General features: G+C 40.9%; 1 protein-coding gene across 5 annotated transcripts in view; it reads right to left on the bottom strand.

The window, feature by feature from the left end:
• Window positions 1-1229: 1229 nt before the first annotated feature.
• Window positions 1230-14650, bottom strand: part of shroom1 (shroom family member 1) — a 31264-nt gene continuing 17843 nt past the window's right edge. For 2 of the 5 annotated variants that reach the window (XM_044141637.1, XM_044141639.1), the window contains 8 exons: window positions 10502-13344; window positions 10225-10411; window positions 10042-10097; window positions 9046-9588; window positions 8367-8930; window positions 7801-7909; window positions 6443-6715; window positions 1230-3678 (listed from right to left, as the gene is read on the bottom strand). In XM_044141637.1, coding sequence (XP_043997572.1) covers window positions 3424-3678; window positions 6443-6715; window positions 7801-7909; window positions 8367-8930; window positions 9046-9588; window positions 10042-10097; window positions 10225-10411; window positions 10502-13134 — 4620 coding nt within the window. In that variant the 5' untranslated portion in view covers window positions 13135-13344 and the 3' untranslated portion in view covers window positions 1230-3423. The remainder of the gene's footprint in view (window positions 3679-6442; window positions 6716-7800; window positions 7910-8366; window positions 8931-9045; window positions 9589-10041; window positions 10098-10224; window positions 10412-10501; window positions 13345-14650) is intronic. The other 3 variants (XM_044141640.1, XM_044141641.1, XM_044141638.1) reach the window with 3 other exon arrangements.

Here is a 14650-nt window from a genome sequence, read left to right as displayed (position 1 = left end):
ACTTCTGACTTGGTTGTTTTGAAAAAATATATATGCTTTTCTTGAAAAAATAGCAACAAAATAATTACTAAAAATGTCTTACAACTTTCAACTTAGTTGAAAACAAAAATAATCTTAATTTGATCTTTCAAGCTCATAAAAGTGGTAAAAAGCAACAACAAAAAAAAAACATTTACAAATCTTTCCTCTCGTTATTGTATAAAATGCTACTTAAAAATACATGAGAAACGTCCCCCCCCACCCCTCCTGTCCCCCCCCCAGGTCTCTGTTAAAAAGCAGTGTGTTGATTTGCCAGCAGAGGGCGTAAGCGAGCTCTGATTTAAGTCAGTTCAGTTTAATGCAAACAACTTTGTCATGTACATGAATGCACAGTTGCATGTAAACACACACATTCAACACATCACCCAATTACAAGCACACATGAAGCATAAAACAGCAGGTAGAACTAATCTCTCATGTGGTTTTGGGTGCAGTGAACACATTTGGTGTCTTTGTTTATGTAGTTTATGTTTTTATTATTAATATTGCCAGTATTAAGAAACACCATTAGTTTTTGTTGTTTGTCTGCCTCTCTGTCTGTTTTCTACGTCCTTTCCAGCAAACTGACTGAACCATGTATCCCCTGCCGTGCCATTAATTTAATAAAGTCATTTGTGTAACAGGAAGAGTCTCATTTTCCCTTGATATGGAGCAAATCTGCCTTCTACACTAAAAGGCAACCAGACTAACCACATAACTTGCCTGTGGTTAGTTAATTTATCTGCACGTCTTGTACTGTCCTGCACAAAAAGGCTTATCTACAGTGTTTGGAGCAAAATTAATTATTTCAGAGCTTTGGGAAATAATTGGAATAAATATCTTCTCTGTTTGGATGTCATATCACATATATAAATTGAAGGGAATATAAAATGAAAACCCACAGATAAACAGTGAAAGCTTAATTTATTCACAATATTACAAACATCATGGATTTTTTTAAACCCCAAACAGGCACAAACAAAACTCTCAAGTGAAAATGGGAGTGGAACAAAGCAGAGAAAACAGATTTTGAATTGTTTGCTATGATCAATCTCACCATGGGTTAAAAAGGTTTTTCTGACTTGGCTTTTACATAAATTTGTTTCATTCTGACATCAGAGATCTGTAGTTTATTTTTGATTAAATTGAACAAGCCTGGAAGCTGGAAAATATAGAAAAAAGTGTTTCTTCTTTCCTATGTCTTTCCTCGAGTCTGGTTGTTCAAAATGTTGGAGGTTTGCATAATTGAGGAATTCCAGCCAGCTACAGAAAACAGCATGAAAGTCTTTTCAGCCTTTAGATGTCAGGAAAAAAAAGACAAAAACAAATTTTCTAAACAAGTCCGGTAGTGACGGACAGAGGTAAAAATCTCCAAAGATTTTCTTTGCTGGTGGCAAAAAGTGAGTCAGTCAGTGCAGAAGAGTTTAAATATTGGAGACGGTGCAGGCAGCAGGTATACTACCTGAGGGAAAAATAACAGGGGGATCAGTTTCTAAACACACATGATCTCACAGACAAAAAGAGAGTTCGGAGAATTATCTAACAGCTCTCTGATGTCACTGAAAGACACAAATATGGCTGAACTAAATGCAGTACAACTGCATGTAGATGGGTTATTTGATTCAAGTACCAAAAGACAGCCAGGAATAAAGACACCCGAAGTAAATTAAACCTGTTAAAGAAAAGTGTTTCAAGTATAAGATGTCGCTTCTGAAAAAGGACATAAGGGGAAATACTCCATGATAACTGCTTTTGTGAGTTTAGTATCTATTGATTTAGGTAAGGAGATATGCGAAACTCTTCATGTTGTGTAGTCAGGACACCTAAAAATGATTAAATTACTGAACAGCAGTGAATAGCAGGTAGTCAGTCTCTAAGAAAAAGGACCTTATGGGTAACAGTAAGGTGCTATGGATAATGATCTTTAAATCATACAAAGTATTATTTTCTTGACACAAAAAGGCCATTTTAATTCAAATATTCCAAATGCATGTGTGGTCACTTATTGGCAACACACAAAATATAAGAACTTTTGATACAAAAATCATCTAGTGAACACAGATATGAGGGGTGGATTTTACCTAACCCGTCTGTGTATTGGTGACCTTAATTTCCCTGGGATTATATGCAATTAAAATCTTGGAATTATGGGTAAAAGAAATCGCAGAGCTGAGAAAAAGGGACATAATACAGTCAATAATACAGATGGAACCAATAGCCAGCAGCCATTCACTGAGGGGTTTGTGAGAAATGTGTGATTCTGTTCTTGAACGCTCACAAGTAAAACATGTATGATTATATATAAAAAAATGAGACTTGAGCAATAACTAAGCAGTACATTAACATACATTTTACTGGTGACACAGCTGGGAGAAATTGGATTGCTGATCGATAACAATGCTGGTCAGAAGAGGAGCAGAAATTACATCAACTGACAAATTACAGTCAGACTGGGTTCACCACAGAATGTTTTTAATGGGTGCCGGTATACTAAGTCTCCAAGATACCCGACAGAGACGAGATTTCTTCTTTCTCCTCACATACATCCCCATTTTATAAACATATTTACTGTGGAGACTTTGCAGTCATCAATTTTGCCTTTGGTGAATATTGTGCTATGCATTCCATGTACTTATTTGTTGTGAACATGAAAATTAATGCAACTATCATGGAATACAAGCCTGAACAAAGTTAAAAAGGAAAAGTTGTAAAAGTGATGATAAATGCCCTTTAAACTGAGGAGGAAAAAACATTTTAACAAATGGAGTAAGGCTTTCACTTAAAATTATTTAGACTCCAGTTTGATGTAATGTGCATACATGTATCTTTACAAAGTGCTTTTTTTCCATTGAACTTATTTCATTTGGTTTTTAGAACCTTAATTTGAAATGCATTTAGAAATATAGACAACCAAAAAGAAGAATATTAACTCTTCTACATCTACAGTACATTTTTCCAGACATGGAACGGCACATCGCCCTCCGTCAGGCTACTGAAGCCTCGTCGCTGCTCAGAGACGATCTTAAAGCTTATTGTAGGTTTCCACAGGTGCAGATACAGGGCTGCAGGGCTATTATCTCAATGGACAACAAAAGGACAGTATCTGAATTACTACAAGTTTCTGCACACCAGCTCTAAGATAAAAAGTTCCAACGGCTACAATAATATATATAAAGGCACACTGACAGTTCAATTCTTTTCAAAGTGAAAACAAATGCACAACATTAGACATGTTTTAATGCACACTGCTGCTTGTGCAAACGGAGATGGGCGAAAAAAGTCCACGTGACTCTCAGCAGATATTTCTGTCCTCCATAAACTCTTGAAAGGAGGGAGAGAGAAAAATGAGTCATGATTGGATAACATCCAGAAAGCCTGAAAACCAGAGCCACAGTGTCTGTTCCTTCACATGTTCAGACTGTTAGAAAGCGCTTCCAGCTGCTCCTCTCCCAGCCTCTGCTTCTCCTCCAGGTCCTTCTGGCGGATGAGGAGTGAGGCCTTGGTCTGGACGAAGCGCCGGTAGTCCTGTAGCTGCTCAGCGGACAGCTGGCGCGACAGGAAGGTGGAGACCAGGTTCTCTCGGCGATCCAGGTTATCCTTCAGATCTTTGGCATCCTCCCTCTGTTTGCACAGCAGGCGGTGGCGACTGTCCAGAGACTCCTGCATGGAGCACAGTACACAGTAGACTCAACAGACTTCATATCGTCAAAGGTCTTTGTCCAGGTTTATATTGTGCTTTGCAAAGGTGTTCATATAATTTAATGTTTTTAAATCCTGTCACAGTATAAGTAGGGCTGCACAACATGTTGCAAATACAACATTATTGCAATTGTGTAGAATGCTGTAACTAGCTATAAACCTCACACTTTGTATGGAAATGTAATATTCCACCTGTTGGATGGAGTCTCACTGCAGTAGAAATACACACCTGTCACAGATTAGTGTCAAACATGCTAAAGGTCACAGGGATTATTAGAATGTTTGTATCTTTTTTGCTTTTAATGCCTGTATTGTTACATCTCAATATATAGTTTTTGAAATGCTTTTATGTTTTGTTTATATTAATGTATTAATGGCAAAAAGTTAGGAGTGAGGTAAATGTGGAATTATTGCAACTAATATATCGCCACTGCAGGATTTTCTAAAAAAGCAAAATGTTCAGATCCTACACATTCATAAACCAAAGCCTTGCAGCTGCAACTGCAGCACAGAATAGTTTTACAAACTAATAACTCAGAATTTGAATTCAATTGCATGCAACACTTTTATGATTTTGATGTATTAAAAAAATTTAAACTTGGTTCTTTTTCTTTTATTTAAAAACTTTGTACCAATTATTGCTGGTTTACCACATAAAACAAAAAACATACATTAAGCTGAAGTTTTAGTTATAACAGTACAATATAAAAAATTTACTTTGGAGGCAGTTTTCTCATTGGAACTAGATGATGTGGAAGTTGCAGCATCACGTCAGAGCTGCAGTGTGTCCTTATGTCAACAGAGGGCAGGGTAGATACAAATGTCATCGAAACTGGAGCAGAGTTTCGGTGAGTCAGTGTAAATAGCACTGTTGCTGATAACAGCAAGAGAGCAAATGAGGCTCTACCAAGCTCTGTGTGTGCAGCACATTCTGCAGTCATGTCCAGCTTATGGACACATGAACAACGAATGCTTTCAAGAAGAAATCGAGAAATCAAATGCATCCATGCAAACATGAGCCGAAGTTGAAATAAAAAGGCGAGGGGATGGGGGTTGCATTACATCACAAGAGACAATAAGGGACAGGAAGTTTCAGGTTTCTCAACAAGGCTGACAATTTAATAAAAAAGCAATATGTCTTTGTTCTTTGTTTTAAAAATCGTCCTAAACGTTTAGAAAAAGTTTGCATATAATATTTGTTAATTGATCCTCCAATGTCTATTAAAGTGTTTGTCCTGGAAGCAAATAAGGTAGAAAATTTGGTCATTAAATACAGATAAACTCAGGAGCATGTTATACATTCCACACAGTTGGAAACCTTGACTTCATCAGAGCTGCCCTTCAACTTCTCCCTGCTGCTCTGTTTGCTTTGGCAAAAGTAAACTCAACCAGCGTAAAGCTGAAGGCATCAGAGCCACTCGTGCTTGATGTTTATCCAGGAGCTCTGAATCAGCTGCAGTAAATCCAGAAATCTGCATGGTCACATAAAATAACGTGTCCTTAGAAGCACGTGCTGATGTTCTGCTTTTACTCACGCACTAGTGTGTATGTGTAAACAACGTTAGGAGGGACAGGCAGAAGCGTGAAAGGAAACATTATATGCAGTGCTGATGGTAGGGCTTTAGAGGACATTAGCTGATTACTATCAAAACTTTAACTCATTGCTAATCTTTTAACTTCATTGTATATTATATTTTATGCAGACAGCAAAGAGGAAAACTTCTTCGAGATTCATAAAAATGAAACAAAAAAGATAATGTGGTATTAATGCAGGGCCGCACAGTGGCGCAGTTGGTAGAGCTGTTGCCTTGCAGTAAGAAGGTCCTGGGTTCGATTCCCGGCCCGGGGTATTTCTGCATGGAGTTTGCATGTTCTCCCTGTGCATGGTGGGTTCTCTCTGGGTTCTCCGGCTTCCTCCCACAGTCCAAAAACATGACTGTCAGGTTAATTGGTCTCTCTAAATTCTCCCTAGGTGTGAGTGTGTGTGTGAATGGTTGTGTGTTCTGTGTGTCTCTGTGTTGCCCTGTGACAAACTGGCGACCTGTCCAGGGTGACCCCGCCTCTCGCCCGGGATGCAGCTGGAGAGGAACCATCAACCCTCCCGACCCCATTAGGGTGAACAGAAAATGGATGGATGGAATTAATGCCACGCTAAGAAAAATAGCGTGCAAGAATATATTTTTTAAACTCTTGTAATTTTCAAAGTGCTACAAGATTTTTTTGAAATTTACAAGAGAATTAAAAGTGCAAGAATAAAGTTGTAATATTACTAGAATAGTCATAATATTACAACTTTATTCTTGTAATAATATAACTTTATTTTGGAAATATGATTCTATTCTCACCACCTTTTTCATCCATTATTTCAACATTATTCTCACAATATTATGACTTAATTCTTGCAATACTATGACTTTATTCTCATAATTTTATTTTTTTTTATTTTTTAGATCTATTTTGAATAATTACTTGAGCATACTGTACTGTTTAATAACTAGGATTAATTGGAATGTATGTGTGATTGAATTGACATTATTAATTTTTTATTTTTGCAAAGCACCTTGAGATGACATTTGTTGTGAATTAGAACCATAAATGAACTCAATTGAGCTGAACTGAATTAATATAACCCTAATAATCAATCGTATAACAACAAAGCAGTGCAAAAGTGAAAATCTAAAAACAACAATACTCCAACAGCAACAAGAACAAACAGGCTTCCTACCTTCTCCTCAGCGTCGGTGTGTTGATCCACAACACTCAGGGCGTTTTGCACCCTGGCCAGCCGGGCAGAAAGGCACAGCAGCAGGTTGACCACTCTCTCCAGGTCGCCGATGAACAGGTTGTACCTCTCCAGCTCCACTGGCAGACAGCGCTCACCCACCAGCAGCTTCATCTCCTCCCCGAGGGCCGTGTTCTCCTCCACCTCTGTCTGCAGGGCTCCACGCGACTCCTCCAGAGAACGCAGATGCTCATTGATATAAGAAACTAACAAACGCTGCAAACACAACAGAGAAATATGCTTTGAGAAACTATTCACAAGCTCTGAATCTTTTCACTGCTGCCATGGCTACAAGCAAAAAGTTTAATATATTTATAAGAGATTTTATGCAGTAGAAGACCAACAGAAAATAGTGCATAAATGCGGAACAGAAGGAAAAAGATACATGACTTTTAAAGTTGCATTGTTGACAGAAAGTCAGAAGTTTCATCTGCTGTTTGCCATGAGCAATTTGGCTCACACAGCAAAGACCTGGATGAAGCTGCTCTTGCCAAATCAGACCAAAACTGAACTATTTTGTCTACAAACATACTTTGACTGGGCCATTCTGACAAGACTTGAACCACAATTCACAGATGCTTTCAATCTCATCTCGTCTGGCCTGGCTGAGCTTGAAGTGTTTTGCAAAAACGAATGGGAACAAATTTAATGTCCAAACCAGGTAGAGAAAAATCCTTTCAGACTTGCATCTGTATTTGCAAAAGTTTAAATTTGTGCCTTGTTATTCTTCCATTTCACAACTATGTAATACTTCAGGTTGGTCTATCAAATAAAACAACAATCAAATAGACTGGAGTTTGTGTTTGTCACAGCATAAAATGTGGAAAAGTTCAACATGCATGAATAATATTCCAAGGCACAGAAAATGATTAAAGATGAAGATATGAAGTTACATGAGAGAGTCTGCAGGGCAGCCAGGAAAAAAAACGATAGTTAGCTGCACAGCCAGATATTACACAAGCTAGAGACTCTGATAAGAGGCAGACAGAACATAACGTGATTAGGGACATGGCTATCTGCAGTGAGATGGGTCCGCTTAAGGCCAAATAGCAACCAGATGGTATCAATTCAAAATCACCCAAACCTTCCTTTGGTTTTCTGAGGAAACCCAAAGGAAGCTGTAGTTATGTAATTGTCCTCCTGTTTACACCAAATTCAGGAAATAGTGAAGTAGTATAAAACATTAGGACATATTTAAACTTGTTTATCTTATTTAAAACCCAGGAAAGACTTTACATGACAATACTTGATTCTTCATAATGAGCTCATTATTTGAGCTGCTTTTTTAATCTAATAATTACCTTCATCTCAGTGATATCAGCTTGGCTTTGCTCATCCGTGCACTGAGATTTCTCGCCGTCTGAATCAGGCGGACATTCAGACGGTTCAGCTCCTTTACTTGCTTCGTTGCTAAAGACAGAAATACATTTATGTCAATACAACTTCATTCATCTATACGTCCTCTGCTGTTTTTGCAGTCCAGGCATGATTTGGCAAATACGTCATATTTGCAGTGTCAGGCTTAAGCAACGCTGAGGAAGGACACGAGGCGTTACAAAAAGCAGAAACAGAAGAACACTGTCTCCAGGTATCTGATTACCCAGCCACACATCCAAGTCTAAGCAAATAACCAGGTGTGTCTGCACATGTGGCGTAACAAAATGTAATGCAACACTGGCAAAGCTCTGTTGTGGACCCAATGTAAAGTTTCATGGAAACATTCATCAAGCAGTCATGATTAACTTGTCTGCTCTGTCCAAATGTGTGAATAAAGTAATTTCTGATACCAGATTCAGTTTTTGTCACTTGGAGGGATGAATGTGTGAAACAAATTCACTTTTGAAGCAGGTTTTACCACTAAATTCACCTTTCACCAGCTCCTTTCTGCTCCTGTTTCTTCTTGTAGTGCTCCTCCATCAGCAGGGTGTCCTCTGACAGAAGCTGCTCCATCAACATCAGGGCAGTCTTACGACTGGCCAGCGGACAGAGTACCCTGGCCAGTGACTGGTCAGCTGTAACCACCGCCTTTACAAGCTCCTCCCACTTAGGTTTCTTAGCAGACATTTCTGTCTCTCCCTCTGGCATTTCCGTCTTCTTCGTCTCCTCCTTCTGTCCCACCGTCTCAGCTTCCAGATCTGGTTCTTTTTGCTTGTCTGCCTGGTGACTGACTTCTGCTTTGGAGGCAGACGTGGAAGGAGACACAGAGGAGTTGCTTGTCTGCTTCATGGAGATGGAGTTACCACGCTCGTCGGAAACAATGTTTGTCTGAAAGGAGTTCCGGAGATCCTCTTTGAGCTCTTCTTCTGGCGGGAGAATCCACAGTGACGGATCAGTGGTGACGCCGCAGCTCAGAGTCACTTCGTGGTTTGCCTCGCCACCTGATTCGTCGGCAGTTTGCTCCCTCTCTAATCTTGGGGAAGTCCCACTTCTACTAGAAATACAATAATCATAATTAAGTACTGAAAAGGCAGAACCAGGTAGATAATAAAATAACTTAGGAACCTCAGTTAGCATCCAGAAAACAGAATAACAAAGTCTCCTCTTACCTGGAGACAGGTGTGCTTTCACAAGGGCGCTTTGTCTGGGTGGGTGTGGAACAGGTGGATTTGATCTCCCATTCACTGATCTTTTGACCTTTGGGGGAAGGTGGGTTGGAAAATGTCTCGCTGGGTTCTCCACTGGAGACTGGAGAGACGGATCCAGCAGAGCCCGTTTCTCCTGTTGCATCTTCCCTCTGCTCAGAGCTTTGCTTCTGGGGAAGATGTTTCTGGGTTTGTTGTTGGTTCTGTCCCTGAGAGTTATTCTGACCAACAAACTCTACTTCTTTTCTTGTTTCCTGTCGTCGAGCGTCTCTGTCTTCAGCAAAGTGTGAAATACTCCTGTCATTTCTGCTCCTTCCTGCAGGCTCAGCTGAATTCCTCCGCAGCTGATCCAGGTGCTCTGAGCTTTTGCTCAGGGTCGATACTTTAGTTATCTTCGATGCCCCAAGCTCCTCCATGGACTTTCCCCTCTGCCCCACCTTCCGAGAATGCTGCTGGCCTTCAGCAACTCGTTTCTCTGATGGTTGTTCTGCTTCATTCTTCCAGCAACTGAAATTGAAAATAAAATTCAGAATAAAACAGAAGGAAAGAACTCAAATCAAGCTATGGAAAGGTGGAGATTTGAGTTTCTCAATAGGATTTACATCTGGGCTTTAACTGGGCCATTGTAGCACATGATTATCCTGTGATCTAAATGGTTCCATTGTGGCCGTATTTTAATTGATGTTGTCATGCTGAAAGAATAACCACTGGCCCAGTCTCATATCTTTTGCATCCTCTAAATGGTTTTCCTCTGTACAGCAGCTCTTTTATTCCTGGTTTATGGTGCTTGTGTAAATCTTTTCAAAAGAATGTTGTTCATTGGAGTGGGTGGGTGTTAACGTTGTAGGTGCCACAATGAATTAAGATGAGATTTATGCTTGGTGAACACATCATTGACCTAATACTCTCCTGACCTAAAAACCAATTAAAATGTCCCTTTTTGTTGCCACTGGTACATACCTCTGGGTTTCCATGGTGCTGACTGGTTCTGGATTCTCTTCTTTGTCATGTGCCTGCTGTCCCAATGGAAAATACAACAGAAACATGTGCATTTTGCCAGTTTTATCTTTTTGAGAAGATACATTTAGTTTAAGAGTAGAAACAAAATAAAGAAAGTGATGAGTAAATCTATTAGTGATGTACCTGAAATGTATGTGGTGTGGATGTGGATCTGTTCCTGAGGAAACTGGCTGACTCCCGCTGGTCCAACAGACTCTCTGCAGATGCAGATTTTCCCTGAGGTGGACCATGACTCTCCCTCAGTCTGGAAGAGTTTTGGTGGCCAGGATAGTGGCCTGAGCAGGACTGGGCAGAAAAGAACTGGGCATACCTATTTTGGGAGATTAAAACATAATCTTGAATTTATCTGAGTATCAAGGTAGAAACAGTCAAGCTCTCCTAATGTGTGATTATTTGGTACCTGATGGAGCTACTGGGTGAATCAAGAATACGCCCAGCAGAGTGGGGTCTATGGTGTTTCTTCTTTGTGTGTTTCTCATGATTCCACGATTGTGGGCGAGGATTCCAGTCAAATGGTTTCTCACCGAGAGAATGTCTTTGTCTGGATGGAGTTGGTGAATGAGATGCTGGGTGCTGCGGCTCAGTCACCTTCTGGCCCGTCTTTCGTTCCATGTATTCCACGAGGGCCTGATGCTGAACATGCTTTAGGTTAGTCTTTGATGCGCTTGAGACAGACAGAGCTCGACCTCTTGACTCAAACATCTCCCTCCGTGCTGCGACCAGTCCCTGCTCCGCTTTCTGCGTCGCGTCCTCAACTTCAAACACAGCTGCAAACAATCCTTCACTCTCATTCCCAAATGAGCAGCAAACCGAGTGTTTGGGCGTGCTGCCGAGCTCGTTGAGTTTCTCTGGCTCGGAGAAGCACATCTTCTTCTGCTCTGGGGTCAGTCTTTTTCTGCCTCCGATACGCGCCACTTGAGGCTGAGCCACATTTGCTAACCGCATGTTTTTCCTCTCAAACGATTTTTCAATTTCCTTCTGAATGTCCCCGACCTCTGTTATGCTGCCTTTCTCTGTGTCCTGGGATGTCAAAGATGGAGTAAGTGTGTCTGTTGATATCTCAGAGTCTTGTGATGAGGAAAATGAGTGAATCACTGCAGGCCCACACTCAGAGTTTTGAGTCAAACAATGTGGAAAAGGCAGCTGCAGGTCTCGCCTCTTAAATGACGTCTTACTCAAGACTCTGCACTGGGCATCCTTAAGTTTCTCTTTGTAGTACTTTTTAAAAGAATCATCCAGGGTGCCGCAAGCAGCAGACAGAACATCTCCTCTGTGGTTCCTGCTAGCGTCACCTTGTGCAGGTGTCTCATTATTATTTACTGCTACCTCTTCCTGGACGGATTTATTAAGGACACCTTCCTTCCTTCCACTGAATCCAGGATCTGGATTGGGCTGCATTGCTGTTCGACTGGCTCCAGTTAGGTGATACAGCAGTGGTGTTGTCTCTTTGTTTATCCTCTCACTAGCAAGGTCTTCCAAAGGGTGCTGCTTCCCTCTGTTGGTATGATCTTCTCTTCTGCTGTAGTTTCTCGACTTGTTGCCCATCACCAAATTGACGTCATTTTGATGAGTGGCTGACTGTGGTGGGCTCTTTCCATCAGGTCCGCAGTAGAATATTGGGTTGCTTGCTGTGTGGCGGCCAATCTCACGACTTTCGTCCAGGACATTTAAAATGTGGGGTGGGGTGTAATTCTCCTGGTCCAGGCTCTTGGACATCTGGACCATTCCCTGATCCACAGGAGTGAAAACCTCCTCGTCTTCTGGAATCATACCACTGGACGTGTGCGAACTCTCATAGAAAGGTCTGAAAAAATTATCTATAGAGCTGTGGGATTGCGGTTTGTCTCGATGGTGGGTTTCTAACACAGCCGAGACCTCCCTTACAAATTCTGTACCACTTATGGCTGCAGAATGTGTCCTCACAGCAAGTTCAGATGGTTTGTACACCCCTGTGACAAAGTAGAACTGGCCCTTGTGGTGAATGCTGCTGCTTAGACAATTCTGGCTGCCGTTCCGGGGACTGTCGGCTCGCTGCAGTTCTGAAGAACCATGCACTTCCTGAGCTGAGTGTGCCCTTTTGCGCTCACTTTGAAAATAACCACCAGATTTAATCTGATGGTCTCCATTACAGCCAGTCATGCCAGAAGTCTGTTTGGGTGTCAGATGTTCAGGCTGGTTTCTACGGTGAGGTGGTGATTGGCTGTGGAGCTCAGAGGCAGCATTGCTGTCCACAATGGAAGGGTTTTCTGGGTTCACCCTTGTCTGGTTGTGAAGTTGGAGGTGGAGCTGGTAGCTTGGTGGATGCTGGACCTGCTGCATCTCGTGAGAGCCTCTCCAAACAGAGTACAATGGTTCAGAACTCAGGTTTGAGCTGCTCTTATCTAGGATCGCTGTCTCTGACCTTGGGGAATTTAGGCTCTGAGAATATGGTTGGCCATGGAGTCGAATCTGTTGTTGAGGTTGTTGGGGGAGGGGTTTAAATTCAGTACCATGGAGGCGAGCCCTGCTGTTCTCCAAGTTTTTAGTGGCTATAAAACTATCTAGGCGTAATGGTACCGGTGGGGCCTGACCACTTTGGGATAGAGTCCCCGACTGCACCTCTTTTTTAGGGTGTGCACTGTTGTTGGTGTGCAAACTCTCATTGCCATTGAGGCTATGGTAGTTCAAATCAGAGTTTTTGTGATACTGCTGTGAGATGGCTTCGACAGAGCGGTAGAGCTGATCCATGGTCTTTGAGTCAGACTGCAGAAATTGGGTTGGATGGTAAATAGACTTTACATATTTAAGGTCAGCATAGTGGCTGAATGAGCTGGACTGTAGGTCATCAGGGAGGAAGGGAGATGGGTAGTCTGGGGCAGTGGACCCACCAGAGAAGGAGCTGTATGCAGAATCCCCTTTGCCGTGCTGGTGGTGGCTTAGATGGTCAGCAATACTGTTGTTGGACTTGGCTGGCGAAAGCCGGCTTACAGACAGGCTAAGAGGATGCAGGTCCACGTTGCTCATTCTCTCAAAGTGCAAGCTGTAAGAATCCATGAAGGGTTGGGGTAAAAGGCAGGAAGGGAAAGGCAGGGCTTGTAAATTGTACGTATAAGAACGTACAGTGATGCATCTGTCCGTCTTGTGGGTGGAGGGGGGAACTTGGGGAACTACCACTAATTTGACTGCACCCAGTTGTCTTATTAATCTCAAATTAGGTCATGTTCCTCCCTCTGTTGAGTTAAAGCCTCTTGAAAAAGTTTGCTTCTGGTGGAGAGAACATAAACACAAACAAAACACATTGTTAGTCTAAAATCTTGACTCAGAAATCAGATCAGGCATATACAGTACAGAGCATGGTTCTGACACACAACTGTGTCCAAACCTTTGGTCTGTACTGTATATGGTTTAAAAACCACAGATCAAGGGTGGAATAGTTTACCAAAATATGGGTTCTCAAACTGCAAGAGGAAAAACAGACATAAAATTGACTAATATAAATGTTTGTGTTGAATAGGATTACCACAATACATGAGCTAGTCATGGTTATCAAGCTTTACTGATGTTTCTGTTTTTCTTTGTTAAACCACTGGTCTACATTAAAGTTCTTTCAATTAGATTGAAAGATGTTTTTGAGGGTTTTTCCAAACATGCATTTTTTTATTTGAGTCTCCAATGTAGATCTGAGGATCAGAAGGGTTTAACCACCTGCAAAAGGAGGCATGTGCTATTTAACATCATTAAAGCCTCTCATTCTCATTAAAGGCTCTGAGGCTGGTTGAGCACATTGCAGAACAAAAATGAAAAAATGTCAGGAATCCCACATGAAATATCTGCGGATTAGTCAGATGACAGATATAATACAGCAATGTGGCATGAAAAACACTTCTGAACTGAAAAACTAGAAAAACTTTCATCTTTCAAGAAATGCTACATTGTTGCGTTTTAAAACTGCTATGTCTGATAGCTTGATCAAAATATATTTGTGACAATAATTACAAATACAATGTTAATATTTCTGACCACACGATGCTAACCCCCCGTTTCAGTCACTAGTTGAACTTTGTAAGACTAACCCTAAACTTATTAGGGAACCCTCACACAAACAGCTTTTCTCTGATTTACATGAAGCCCCAACACAATTTCAATGAAAAACTTCAAACAAAATTTTACAAAGTCAAATTTCTGAAGTTTTTATTCCTTAAAGAGTCAATTTAAAAAGTGTAGTTTATATTTAAACAACAGACTTCAAATATGGAAAACTCAAAAACAAAAATGGAAAGGATTAGTCATAGTTGCTCAAGTGTAAAACCATGCAAACATTGGGAATCATACACATATATACATCTTTCTTAAAGTATTGCAAAAGTGGTACAAAATTAATCTTTAATTTTCTAAACTAAAACCCAAAATTGTCTAAGCAGCAGTTTGTTGACTAACGTGACATGACTTAAGGAGCTCAGGCTGCTGCTGAATCCTTGCATTCATTTAATCTGGAACAAGTCATAAAAGCAACAAAAGGCAACCCTACTTTTTTGTGTATAAAATCTATACTAAGTTTATATTTTTACCA

This window comes from Gambusia affinis, linkage group LG15, assembly GCF_019740435.1.
Source record: "Gambusia affinis linkage group LG15, SWU_Gaff_1.0, whole genome shotgun sequence".
Lineage (NCBI taxonomy): Eukaryota > Metazoa > Chordata > Actinopteri > Cyprinodontiformes > Poeciliidae > Gambusia > Gambusia affinis.
This window is presented reverse-complemented; position numbering and strand designations above follow the sequence as displayed.